Below are 15,000 nucleotides of genomic sequence, written 5' to 3'. Positions count from 1 at the left end.
GTCTCTGTGATGTATACTCCTATCGCCTAGTGTTCATACTACCTCCATGTCTCTGTGATGTATACTCCTATCGCCTAGTGTTCATACTACCTCCATGTCTCTGTGATGTATACTCCTATCGCCTAGTGTTCATACTACCTCCATGTCTCTGATGTATACTCCTATCACCTAGTGTTCATACTACCACCATGTCTCTGTGATGTATACTCCTATCACCTAGTGTTCATACTACCTCCATGTCTCTGTGATGTATACTCCTATCGCCTAGTGTTCATACTACCTCCATGTCTCTGTGATGTATACTCCTATCGCCTAGTGTTCATACTACCTCCATGTCTCTGTGATGTATACTCCTATCACCTAGTGTTCATACTACCTCCATGTCTCTGTGATGTATACTCCTATCACCTAGTGTTCATACTACCTCCATGTCTCTGTGATGTATACTCCTATCACCTAGTGTTCATACTACCTCCATGTCTCTGTGATGTATACTCCTATCGCCTAGTGTTCATACTACCTCCATGTCTCTGTGATGTATACTCCTATCACCTAGTGTTCATACTACCTCCATGTCTCTGCAATGTATACTCCTATCACCTAGTGTTCATACTACCTCCATGTCTCTGTGATGTATACTCCTATCGCCTAGTGTTCATACTACCTCCATGTCTCTGTGATGTATACTCCTATCGCCTAGTGTTCATACTACCTCCATGTCTCTGTGATGTATACTCCTATCGCCTAGTGTTCATACTACCTCCATGTCTCTGTGATGTATACTCCTATCGCCTAGTGTTCATACTACCTCCATGTCTCTGTGATGTATACTCCTATCGCCTAGTGTTCATACTACCTCCATGTCTCTGTGATGTATACTCCTATCACCTAGTGTTCATACTACCTCCATGTCTCTGTGATGTATACTCCTATCGCCTAGTGTTCATACTACCTCCATGTCTCTGTGATGTATACTCCTATCACCTAGTGTTCATACTACCTCCATGTCTCTGTGATGTATACTCCTATCGCCTAGTGTTCATACTACCTCCATGTCTCTGTGATGTATACTCCTATCGCCTAGTGTTCATACTACCTCCATGTCTCTGTGATGTATACTCCTATCGCCTAGTGTTCATACTACCTCCATGTCTCTGTGATGTATACTCCTATCGCCTAGTGTTCATACTACCTCCATGTCTCTGATGTATACTCCTATCACCTAGTGTTCATACTACCACCATGTCTCTGTGATGTATACTCCTATCACCTAGTGTTCATACTACCTCCATGTCTCTGTGATGTATACTCCTATCGCCTAGTGTTCATACTACCTCCATGTCTCTGTGATGTATACTCCTATCGCCTAGTGTTCATACTACCTCCATGTCTCTGTGATGTATACTCCTATCACCTAGTGTTCATACTACCTCCATGTCTCTGTGATGTATACTCCTATCGCCTAGTGTTCATACTACCTCCATGTCTCTGTGATGTATACTCCTATCACCTAGTGTTCATACTTCTTTATGAGCGACAGCGTCCAAAATCAGCGTCCAGCGATAGTGGAACGTAACGTGACGTTCAGCGATGCTCGTCGGGAGCGATCATAAATTGCTGTACTCTAAACTGCCCTTGCATCTCCACTCTGGCCTGGGGAACATTCATGTTCAAATCAATCAAATAACAACAAACCATTTACAAACAACAACCCATTTAGCTCAAATTATCCAGCTGGCGACCTACTTATCTTTTTCCCTATTCTTACCAGTGACAGCTGGTCCGTTTTGAGAAGCTTGCCACTGAAAAGTTTGGCGTTGCGATATTTTTTGCAAATCCAAAGACCTGTTGATATCCAAGTCTTTCATAAAAAGACCTGTTGATATCCAAGTCTTTCATAATGGTTAAAGTAGGCATGTTTCTCCTTCCAACCAGACATGTTGGCTTTTCTTTTGGGCTTTGCATCTCTGGCTAGTTGTTTTTTTACAACACACATTGTAACACACAACACAACACACATACTGTGTGTCAGTATGTGTCTAGTGATAGTGACACCATGGCAAAACTGCTCCAAATGACATCATTATGACATCATTTGGACCAGGAAGTTCTGAGTGAACTGTAAACCACATCATTCTCCTTCCTAACTCTTCCCCTCCCGGTCCTCTCCCAGGGTCCTAGAGGAGCAGGCGTTGAGGGAGTACGTCCTGGCTCTGTTTCTGCTTCCTCGCGGTGAAAGGCTCCATGAGGCGGCCTCCTGCTCGGTGTGGACGCCGCACGCCCGCGGCCACACGACCGGCACGCTGTACACCACTGACAGCTACCTGTGCTTCACCAGCCGAGAGGAGGGACACTGCACCCTGCTCATACCGCTGTCTGAGGTACCTGCAAACACTGCACTCTGCTCATACCGCTGTCTGAGGTACCCGCAAAACACTGCACCCTGCTCATACCGCTGTCTGAGGTACCTGCAAACACTGCACCCTGCTCATACCGCTGTCTGAGGTACCTGCAAACACTGCACCCTGCTCATACCGCTGTCTGAGGTACCTGCAAACACTGCACCCTGCTCATACCGCTGTCTGAGGTACCTGCAAACACTGCACCCTGCTCATACCGCTGTCTGAGGTACCTGCAAACACTGCACCCTGCTTATACCGCTGTCTGAGGTACCTGCAAACACTGCACCCTGCTCATACCGCTGTCTGAGGTACCCGCAACACTGCACCCTGCTTCTGCAAACACTGCACCCTGCTTATACCGCTGTCTGAGGTACCTGCAAACACTGCACTCTGCTCATACCGCTGTCTGAGGTACCCGCAACACTGCACCCTGCTTATACCGCTGTCTGAGGTACCCGCAAACACTGCACTCTGCTCATATCGCTGTCTGAGGTACCTGCAAACACTGCACTCTGCTCATACCGCTGTCTGAGGTACCCGCAACACTGCACCCTGCTCATACCGCTGTCTGAGGTACCCGCAACAGTTACACTGCACCCTGCTCATACCGTTATCTGAGGTACAGAGACTTCTTCCTGTGAAAAGTTATATAGGGACTAGGGCTGCACGATATGAGGAAAAGCTGCGATGTGCGATAACACTGTTCAATATTGCCATGACGATATGACCTGCGATAAATAAATAAAATGCTATAAACAAAAATATTAATGGGTAGGGGTGCTCCGATCCGGCTAAGCCACGATCCGATCCGATTCCGATTCCTGGGGTCATGATCCGATTCCAGAATCGATTCTCGATTCCAACGATTCTCGATTCCAGAATCTAGAATCGATTCTCAATTATGTCGTTTTATATTGCAATAACACACAAAGGTAAATCTAAGACAAAAAATGACAAATGTGTTATTGCTGAACTTCAAATTCAACTTCTGAAGTATTACAGTAAGGGCCTAAATTCATTTTGCAATATGAGTGTGTTAATTTAAGCATACGTATCAGTAAGTGGCCCGGGATTCTCAAAGCCTGTGTTGAAGGTCATACGAACAAAAATGCACTCTTGAAGCTAAAAAAAATCCAAAACCAACAAGTTAATTATTAACATTTTTACTTCAATGTAGAACAGTCATTTCTTACACATGAGATTACTTTTACCCTTTTAGTCATAACGATTATTGAAAGATATTCCATATTCCAGACTGAAATGTTATAACAGAAGTGGAGTATTGGCCAGATAACTTTGCGATAGCACGTGACTTTTGCGACGTGTTCATCGCGCATTTTCATATCGCGATGACGATGAAAATACGATTAATCATGCAGCCCTAATAGGGACCTGAATGAGTGCCTTCCGGGGTCAGTCACCAGAGACAGTAGGGGAGGGGTGGCTGAACCAGACTTTGCTTTTGTAAATAAATCATTTTATACTTTTTAAATTCTAGTTTATTTAAATTCTAGTTGATTGGTCTTTATTATGTTAGAAATAGTAATGTTGCCACATCACCTTAGTTAAGATGCTTTGAGTCAACTTAAACTTATAAGAGAGGAGTGTTTCTCATTCAGTCTGCTCACCTACATTTTCCCAGAGTCTGTTGGGGATTTGAACCAGTGACCTTCCAGTAACCCGTCTGGCTCTTTAGGCAAGGCAAACCTTATTTATATAGAACATTTCATACACAAGGCAAATTCAATGTGCTTGACACAAACACAAAATAATAACACAATTTAATAAACGAAAGAAAGAAACAAATAAAGATCAAATAGTTAAGTAAGGATTACACATTGATCAACTGATACAATTAGATTAAAAAGAAAGAAACGGGTAAGTACAGATAATAATGAAAATATAAATAAATTATAACAGCTGTTCCACCTTAGTAAAAGGCTGCGGAGAAATTGCATGTTTTGAGTCTTTTTAATCTCCCAAAGTGACTTTCCTCCAGATCCTTTATCAGTGTGTGTGCGTGTGTGTGTGTGTGTGTGTGTGTGTGTGTGTGTGTGTGTGTATGTGTATGTGTATGTGTATGTATGTGTGTGTGTGTGTGTGTGTGTGTGTGTGTCTGTGTGTGTGTGTGTGTACTCTGCCAGCTAGTTAAAGTGTAACACATGGGCACACATTACAGTGCTGAGGGGGAGGTTGCAGTAACACAAGTACCTGTTAGTGTACATGGTGTTAATGGATACACAACACCACACAGTGTTGCCAGTTACAGCTGACGGTTTCCAGCCCGCAAAGACTGTTCAAAGACCGCCAAAACACACACAAAACCACCCAAAACAACACAGGTCTACGCCCAATTTCCCCCCGCACAACGGAACCCAAAACTGCCCAATTCCGCCCAATCTGGCAACCCAGCTGCCACAGCCAGCATAGATACAGTCCGTGTCTCTAGACGCGTGTTCAATGGATCAGCGTGGGGTAAATCCTCCCATTCTTCCAATAGAGACACTGCGTAACGCGTCATCATTCAGAAACCACGCCCAAGACGGGGGAAAACAGAACACCCCCTCCAATCCTGGCGTTCTCCTATGTCACGTGCATGGTTGCGTGTTGCACAAAAAGATCGTATATACGGAAGATGAACACTCCAACTTCCTTGACAGCTAGATCCACATTTTTCTTCTCGCCAATTCTCAATGGCTTCCTCGTTTTCCTCGGGAGTACAAAAAAACTTTTAACTGGCGATTTTTTACATGTGTTGTCTGCGCAGCCCACCACACAACAGCTTTTAAATCATTATCATTTAAATCATTAAATCAGGAGTGGGCCAGTCACATGTCACATTAAATCAGTCACATGTCACATTAAATCAGTCACATGTCACATTAAATCAGTCACATGTCACATTAAATCAGTAGTGGGCCAGTCACATGTCACATTACATCAGTAGTGGGCCAGTCACATGTCACATTAAATCAGTCACATGTCACATTAAATCAGTCACATGTCACATTAAATCAGTCACATGTCACATTAAATCAGTAGTGGGCCAGTCACATGTCACATTAAATCAGTAGTGGGCCAGTCACATGTCACATTACATCAGTAGTGGGCCAGTCACATGTCACATTAAATCAGTCACATGTCACATTAAATCAGTAGTGGGCCAGTCACATGTCACATTACATCAGTAGTGGGCCAGTCACATGTCACATTAAATCAGTCACATGTCACATTAAATCAGTAGTGGGCCAGTCACATGTCACATTACATCAGTAGTGGGCCAGTCACATGTCACATTAAATCAGTCACATGTCACATTAAATCAGTCACATGTCACATTAAATCAGTCACATGTCACATTAAATCAGTCACATGTCACATTAAATCAGTCACATGTCACATTAAATCAGTCACATGTCACATTAAATCAGTCACATGTCACATTAAATCAGTAGTGGGCCAGTCACATGTCACATTAGGGGCAGGGCAGCCATTGAATCCATCATCCGCTATGGCATCACTACATGGTTTGGTAACCTGTCGTTAAACTCAAATCACAACTCCAAAACCTAATTAAGAGGGCTGGTAAAATTATCGGTATGCAGCCCCCATCTCCTCTCCAAGAGATCTTTGAGGAGACGGCGAGGAAGCAGGGCCTCAAAATTACCTGCGACCCCAATCACATCCTCCCTAAAGAGTATGAGATGCTGCTGTCAGGCAGAAGGTACAGGTTACCAAACTGTAAATTGAACAGGTATAAATTTTCCTTTGTCCCACTGTCCATTAAAGCACTCAATAGTAAGAGATAACGCAGACCAACTTAGTACAGCTCATCATGTTCTATTCTTAGGGAAGCGGTGCAATTTTTAATAATTTTTCATTTCAACATTTTTCTCTTTTTTTGTGGAGGGCTGGTGCAATACTTTACCACTGGGTACGCTTGATGTATATGTACACTGTAGGAATTTAATGTTAATTGTCGTCTGATTGCACTGTCTATATGTCAATATGTATATGTCTAACGCTGTGTCTCTTGATGCCCAAAAAGAATTTCTCCCAAGGGAGACAATAAAGGCTAATTCAATTCAATTCAATTCAATTAAATCAGTCACATGTCACATTAAATCAGTCACATGTCACATTAAATCAGTCACATGTCACATTAAATCAGTCACATGTCACATTAAATCAGTAGTGGGCCAGTCACATGTCACATTAAATCAGTCACATTAAATCAGTCACATGTCACATTAAATCAGTCACATTAAATCAGTCACATGTCACATTAAATCAGTCACATTAAATCAGTCACATGTCACATTAAATCAGTCACATTAAATCAGTCACATGTCACATTAAATCAGTCACATGTCACATTAAATCAGTCACATTAAATCAGTCACATGTCACATTAAATCAGTCACATTAAATCAGTCACATGTCACATTAAATCGAGGAACGCTTGCAGGGTTTGGCCGAGAGCAAAAGCACAATTAGTCTTTTTGTTCTCGATCTGTGTACAAAAAGGATTGAATGCAGGTATCGGTTGACTGGAGAAGTTTCAATACTTATTTTATTTCCCTTCCACTCTTTTTATATTTTATACTGTTTGCTTGCCTGTTGCTCTGCTTCTGATTTTACCCTGTAAAGTGTCCTTGAGTGACCTGAAAGGCGCTTTGAAATAAAATGCATTATTATTATTATTATTATTAATACTACAATACAATACTACTTGCTCCTGGGTTAGTTCTACTTGCTCCTGGGTTAGTTCTACTTGCTCCTGGGTTAGTTCTACTTGCTCCTGGGTTAGTTCTACTTGCTCCTGGGTTAGTTGGGTCGAGTACCTTAAAGGTATTGAGTACCGATACTGCGCTCTAATTGCATGTGAGCGATAATTGCCCTTCTACTCCCTCCTGATTCTGTCTTTCCTCTGCTGTGTCTCCAGGTGTTGATTCTGTCTTTCCTCTGCTGTGTCTCCAGGTGTTGATTCTGTCTTTCCTCCACTGTGTCTCCAGGTGTTGATTCTGTCTTTCCTCTGCTGTGTCTCCAGGTGTTGATTCTGTCTTTCCTCTGCTGTGTCTCCAGGTGTTGATTCTGTCTTTCCTCTGCTGTGTCTCCAGGTGTTGATTCTGTCTTTCCTCTGCTGTGTCTCCATGTGTTGATTCTGTCTTTCCTCTGCTGTGTCTCCAGGTGTTGATTCTGTCTTTCCTCTGCTGTGTCTCCAGGTGTTGATTCTGTCTTTCCTCCACTGTGTCTCCAGGTGTTGATTCTGTCTTTCCTCTGCTGTGTCTCCATGTGTTGATTCTGTCTTTCCTCCGCTGTGTCTCCAGGTGTTGATTCTGTCTTTCCTCTGCTGTGTCTCCAGGTGTTGATTCTGTCTTTCCTCCACTGTGTCTCCAGGTGTTGATTCTGTCTTTCCTCCACTGTGTCTCCAGGTGTTGATTCCGTCTTTCCTCTGCTGTGTCTCCAGGTGTTGATTCTGTCTTTCCTCTGCTGTGTCTCCAGGTGTTGATTCTGTCTTTCCTCCGCTGTGTCTCCATGTGTTGATTCTGTCTTTCCTCTGCTGTGTCTCCAGGTGTTGATTCTGTCTTTCCTCTGCTGTGTCTCCAGGTGTTGATTCTGTCTTTCCTCTGCTGTGTCTCCAGGTGTTGATTCTGTCTTTCCTCAGCTGTGTCTCCAGGTGTTGATTCTGTCTTTCCTCCGTTGTGTCTCCAGGTGTTGATTCTGTCTTTCCTCCGCTGTGTCTCCAGGTGTTGATTCTGTCTTTCCTCTGCTGTGTCTCCAGGTGTTGATTCTGTCTTTCCTCTGCTGTGTCTCCAGGTGTTGATTCTGTCTTTCCTCTGCTGTGTCTCCAGGTGTTGATTCTGTCTTTCCTCCGCTGTGTCTCCAGGTGTTGATTCTGTCTTTCCTCTGCTGTGTCTCCAGGTGTTGATTCTGTCTTTCCTCTGCTGTGTCTCCAGGTGTTGATTGTGTCTTTCCTCTGCTGTGTCTCCAGGTGTTGATTCTGTCTTTCCTCCGCTGTGTCTCCAGGTGTTGATTCTGTCTTTCCTCCACTGTGTCTTCAGGTGTTGATTCTGTCTTTCCTCTGCTGTGTCTCCAGGTGTTGATTCTGTCTTTCCTCTGCTGTGTCTCCAGGTGTTGATTCTGTCTTTCCTCTGCTGTGTCTCCAGGTGTTGATTCTGTCTTTCCTCTGCTGTGTCTCCAGGTGTTGATTCTGTCTTTCCTCTGCTGTGTCTCCAGGTGTTGATTCTGTCTTTCCTCCGCTGTGTCTCCAGGTGTTGATTCTGTCTTTCCTCTGCTGTGTCTCCAGGTGTTGATTCTGTCTTTCCTCTGCTGTGTCTCCAGGTGTTGATTGTGTCTTTCCTCCGCTGTGTCTCCAGGTGTTGATTCTGTCTTTCCTCCGCTGTGTCTCCAGGTGTTGATTCTGTCTTTCCTCTGCTGTGTCTCCAGGTGTTGATTCTGTCTTTCCTCCGCTGTGTCTCCAGGTGTTGATTCTGTCTTTCCTCTGCTGTGTCTCCAGGTGTTGATTCTGTCTTTCCTCCGCTGTGTCTCCAGGTGTTGATTCTGTCTTTCCTCTGCTGTGTCTCCAGGTGTTGATTCTGTCTTTCCTCTGCTGTGTCTCCAGGTGTTGATTCTGTCTTTCCTCCGCTGTGTCTCCAGGTGTTGATTCTGTCTTTCCTCTGCTGTGTCTCCAGGTGTTGATTCTGTCTTTCCTCTGCTGTGTCTCCAGGTGTTGTCCATAGAGAAGGCAGAGAGCACCAGCCTGCTGCCAAACCCGGTGATAGTGAGCGTGCGGAGTAAGAAGGCCTTCCAACTGATGGAGCTGCAGGACAGAGAGGAGCTGGTGGACGGCCTGAACACCCGGCTCAGAGCACTGCAGTGGAAACGCTCCATGTTCCACAGCAAGACGCACGGCAAGAGAACACTGGTACGTACAGACGTCCACACACTGAGGTCCACACCTAGAGAACAGTGGTATGTACAGACGTCCACACCTAGAGAACACTGGTACGTACAGACGTCCACACACTGAGGTCCACACCTAGAGAACAGTGGTATGTACAGACGTCCACACCTAGAGAACACTGGTACGTACAGACATCCACACCTAGAGAACACTGGTACGTACAGACATCCACACCTAGAGAACACTGGTACGTACAGACGTCCACACCTAGAGAACACTGGTACGTACAGACTTCCACACCTAGAGAACACTGGTACGTACAGACGTCCACACCTAGAGAACACTGGTACGTACAGACTTCCACACTTAGAGAACACTGGTACGTACAGACGTCCACACCTAGAGAACACTGGTACGTACAGACGTCCACACCTAGAGAACACTGGTACGTACAGACGTCCACACCTAGAGAACACTGGTATGTACAGACTTCCACACCTAGAGAACACTGGTACGTACAGACTTCCACACCTAGAGAACACTGGTACGTACAAACTTCCACACCTAGAGAACACTGGTACGTACAGACTTCCACACCTAGAGAACACTGGTACGTACAGACGTCCACACCTAGAGAACACTGGTACGTACAGACGTCCACACCTAGAGAACACTGGTACGTACAGACGTCCACACCTAGAGAACACTGGTACGTACAGACGTCCACACCTAGAGAACACTGGTACGTACAGACGTCCACACCTAGAGAACACTGGTACGTACAGACGTCCACACCTAGAGAACACTGGTACGTACAGACGTCCACACCTAGAGAACACTGGTACGTACAGACGTCCACACCTAGAGAACACTGGTACGTACAGACTTCCACACTTAGAGAACACTGGTACGTACAGACGTCCACACCTAGAGAACACTGGTACGTACAGACGTCCACACCTAGAGAACACTGGTACGTACAGACGTCCACACCTAGAGAACACTGGTACGTACAGACGTCCACACCTAGAGAACACTGGTACGTACAGACGTCCACACCTAGAGAACACTGGTACGTACAGACTTCCACACCTAGAGAACACTGGTACGTACAGACGTCCACACCTAGAGAACACTGGTACGTACAGACTTCCACACCTAGAGAACACTGGTACGTACAGACTTCCACACACTGAGGTCCACACCTAGAGAACACTAGTACGTAGACATCCACACACTGAGGTCCACAGGAACACCGTCGATCTTTCCTTGAAGAAGCCCAGATGTTAGCGCTTAATATGTGCGCCGTCAGGTTCCCTTGGGCTCTTCAAGGAACGTTCTGGGGTTCTCCTATGGTTCGTTGCAATCTGAAGGATATATATATATATATATATATATATATATATATGTGTATATATATATTATATGTATATATATATGTATATATATATGTATATGTATATATATATATATATATACTAGAAATCTCACGCGTACGGCAACCATTAGGGCATCCTCCTCCCTCAGAGTATTGGCTATCATTCCTGTCTAATGGCTCATTTCCATCACATATAACAGCACAGTACAGCTCTACTCGATCTGGTCTTACTCGTCTCTACTTGATATAGACTCTGTTTCCATAGAAAGTTTACTCGCCTCCGCCCACACCTGGTCGTCATAGCGACCGCGTATCTGCCCTCCGCCCATAGCCGAAGTAGGCTATAACGTATAACGTTAAAATTAAATCCATACACAGAACTTTTAAACTGGTTATGAAATACTGGTGCCTCTAAATGACCTACAGTCACTGGTGAAAGTGGGCCGGAACCGGCCGGAACTGAGTTCCGTTAAGAAATTCTGTGCCTGAACGGCGTTCCTGGAAGAGCTGTTGTCAATCAAAATCCGATTGCTGCAGAAGCAATCATGAGGAGTGAAACAGTATTGCAGGAAGAATGACAGTGTTTTCGTGTGAGGACTGAAGGTGTTTCAGAGCACACCAGATGCAGTTTAGTATGAGACACAAGAACTGACAACGCTTAGACTGAGGAATGATTAGTCGATACTCTGAGGGAGGAGGATGCCCTAAATGTTGCCGTAGCGCACTCGATTCCTTGGCTCGGCCGCTACACGGGCTTGCCAGCTCGGCCGCTACACGGGCTTGCCAGCTCGGCCGCTACACGGGCTTGCCAGCTCGGCCGCTACACGGGCTTGCCAGCTCGGCCGCTACACGGGCTTGCCCGCTCGGCCGCTACACGGGCTTGCCAGCTCGGCCGCTACACGGGCTTGCCAGCTCGGCCGCTACACGGGCTTGCCAGCTCGGCCGCTACACGGGCTTGCCAGCTCGTCCGCTACACGGGCTTGCCAGCTCAGCCGCTACACGGGCTTGCCAGCTCGGCTGCTGCGTGGCTGCACGGGCTTGCATACGCACCTCACCCGCAGCTCGACTGCTGCGTGGCCTCACCTGCTCTATTGGCAGGCGCAGCGCAACAGTTAAATAGGAGAGGTAATAAAGTAGAAATGATAAAGTATGAAATAGAATAAGATGAAAGTGTTCACAGTGTCCATGTCCAGAGGGTGTTTATTTGGCTCTTCTGTGTGTAATTATCCCTCCCCCAGTGTTCAGTACCCCCTTTTACTTGTTTGTCTCCGTCACATTTATAAATGTGTGACCTGCGACTTCAGGGACTACGTTTACATGCACACAATATTCCGGTTTTTGCTCATATTTGGAAAATGACAATATTCCGACTAAATGAATAATCCACTAATATTCCCGTTTACATGCAGCCGTAGCTCACCCTCCCCAACACGTGAGGGAGGGGGGAGAGAGAGAGATGCAGGTAGGCGGAGCTTTTCTGTTCCATTTGGTCCATTTCAGCAGCTTGCTGCTTCCTCGCAGGCTCGCAAGCACTTTGGACTTCCGTGGGCACCAATCGATGTTTCTCATCTCCTCCCGATCAGAAATGTGGGCTTTTCTTTTCGCATGCCAGAGATGACGGATTATATGATTATATATGTATACATGATCAAAGAATCCTCCTAAAACCTGAATAATATTGGAATAGCCCAGATGTCTTAATCGGAAAATGCTAAATTCAGAAAAAGGCCAAATTCAGAAAATGCAACTGGAATATGCTGTTTACATGACCCTTATCAAATTCAGAATATTGTCATTTTCAGAATAATAGGGGAATATTGTGTTGTGTGCATGTAAACGTAGTCACTGATGATCTGTAGGCTACTTAGCCACCTGTGTGACTGTCTGTCCCATCCCCGTAGACTTCCCCCACCCCCTACTACACCTTCTACTATGACCCCATATCCTCTGACGGGGATGAGGTGGAGGAGCAGGTTCTCCGAAACACCGTCAACACCGAAGCTCTGATGACCGCCTTCCACCACAAGCAGCCAGGAGCCCACACCAACAACAACAGCAAGGTGTGCACTCAACTCACACTTTAGTAACACACAGACTGACCTCAGACCAGCCAGGAGCCCACACCAACAACATCAAGGTGTGCACTCAACTCACACTTTAGTCACACACAGACTGACCTCAGACCAGCCAGGAGCCCACACCAACAACATCAAGGTGTGCACTCAACTCACACTTTAGTCACACACAGACTGACCTCAGACCAGCCAGGAGCCAACACCAACAATAACAGCAAGGTGTGCACTCAACTCACACTTTGGTAACACACAGACTGACCTCAGACCAGCCAGGAGCCCACACCAACAACATCAAGGTGTGCACTCAACTCACACTTTAGTAACACACAGACTGACCTCAGACCAGCCAGGAGCCCACACCAACAACAACAGCAAGGTGTGCACTCAACTCACACTTTAGTAACACACAGACTGACCTCAGACCAGCCAGGAGCCCACACCAACAACAACAGCAAGGTGTGCACTCAACTCACACTTTAGTCACACACAGACTGACCTCAGACCAGCCAGGAGCCAACACCAACAACAACAGCAAGGTGTGCACTCAACTCACACTTTAGTAACACACAGACTGACCTCAGACCAGCCAGGAGCCCACACCAACAACAACAGCAAGGTGTGCACTCAACTCACACTTTAGTAACACACAGACTGACCTCAGACCAGCCAGGAGCCCACACCACCAACAACAAGGTGTGCACTCAACTCACACTTTAGTAACACACAGACTGACCTCAGACCAGCCAGGAGCCCACACCAACAACAACAGCCAGGTGTACACTCAACTCACACTTTAGTAACACACAGACTGACCTCAGACCAGCCAGGAGCCCACACCAACAACATCAAGGTGTGCACTCAACTGACACTTTAGTAACACACAGACTGACCTCAGACCAGCCAGGAGCCCACACCAACAACAACAGCAAGGTGTACACTCAACTCACACTTTAGTAACACACAGACTGACCTCAGACCAGCCAGGAGCCCACACCACCAACAACAACAGCAAGGTGTGCACCCAACTCACACTTTAGTAACACACAGACTGACCTCAGACCAGCCAGGAGCCCACACCAACAACAACAGCAAGGTGTGCACCCAACTCACACTTTAGTAACACACAGACTGACCTCAGACCAGCCAGGAGCCCACACCAACAACATCAAGGTGTGCACTCAACTCACACTTTAGTAACACACAGACTGACCTCAGACCAGCCAGGAGCCCACACCAACAACAACAACAAGGTGTGCACCCAACTCACACTGTAGTAACACACAGACTGACCTCAGATCAGCCAGGAGCCCACACCAACAACAACAGCAAGGTTGCGCACTCAACTCACACTTTAGTAACACACAGACTGAACATAAGTTTCACAGCATGCAGGCCTATATAGCCTAAATGCTATATGTTGGAAATACATACAGAACACACAATAGAACACAGGCACAACACAGACAACTTGGAGGAATGTCTTCTGCCTTGGAAAAATCGATTTTAACCCATAGTGAGTCGACCGTTCTATACACTAGCATGTAGCCTTTTTTTTTTTCTTTTTTTTTTACCCTTAATAATAAATAAATTATTTTATTTTGAAGGCAAACTCACCTAGCTTGTGGTATGGTGAGTAACCGCGAGAGTTTGGTGTGTTCAGTTGTGGTGACAACAAGTCGTGTAATGTGTGATCCCTAATGTGGCGTGGTCCTTTAGTGTGTGACGGTTAAGGTCTTTGCACACACAGTCCGATTGTTTTCGTATGCGTGTTTTTTAATCCGTCATCTGAAAACACAGACGGGTCCCAGCTCGCAAAAATCTATTGACTGATGCGAAAAACGCAGAAAATCGAACCTCGTCCGAAAACTTAAATGACGGACGTAATTGTCGGACTCGGTGCGTCAAGGATGATTGACACAAATGAGGTCGTATTCTTTTTTTCCCCGTGCGTCAATTTCGGACGAAAACACGGACTGGGTGTGCAAAAGCTATTAGTGTCAGTCGGTTAGTGTCAGTCGGTTAGTGTATAGTCCCAATCTTTTCATATTCTGTTCGGATTTTGAAAGTTGTCTTGTGTATTCAAGCCTTTAGTCACACACAAACTCATCTCTTGAGACAGACCTTCGACTTGCATCGAAAATCTGTCGGCAAGCTCCGTGAAAAGCTGTGTAACAGCTCTCGCACGCATGCTGCGTGTTTACCCGATCAAAATAGAGCGTGCGTGACCGGTGTGTAGTC

At 45.8% G+C, this 15,000-nt stretch overlaps 1 protein-coding gene across 1 annotated transcript in view; it reads left to right on the top strand.

The window, feature by feature from the left end:
* Positions 1 to 15,000, top strand: part of tbc1d8 (TBC1 domain family member 8) — a 96,368-nt gene that overhangs the window by 33,984 nt on the left and 47,384 nt on the right. Inside the window, exons 6-8 of the mRNA XM_083638952.1 lie at positions 2,174 to 2,381; positions 9,133 to 9,330; positions 12,589 to 12,747. Coding sequence (XP_083495078.1) covers positions 2,174 to 2,381; positions 9,133 to 9,330; positions 12,589 to 12,747 — 565 coding nt within the window. The remainder of the gene's footprint in view (positions 1 to 2,173; positions 2,382 to 9,132; positions 9,331 to 12,588; positions 12,748 to 15,000) is intronic.

This window comes from Poromitra crassiceps, assembly GCF_964638095.1.
Source record: "Poromitra crassiceps genome assembly, chromosome: 6".
NCBI classification, from domain to species: Eukaryota; Metazoa; Chordata; class Actinopteri; order Beryciformes; family Melamphaidae; genus Poromitra; species Poromitra crassiceps.
The sequence above is the reverse complement of the archived record's forward strand: the minus strand, read 5'-3'. Positions and strand labels throughout refer to the sequence as shown.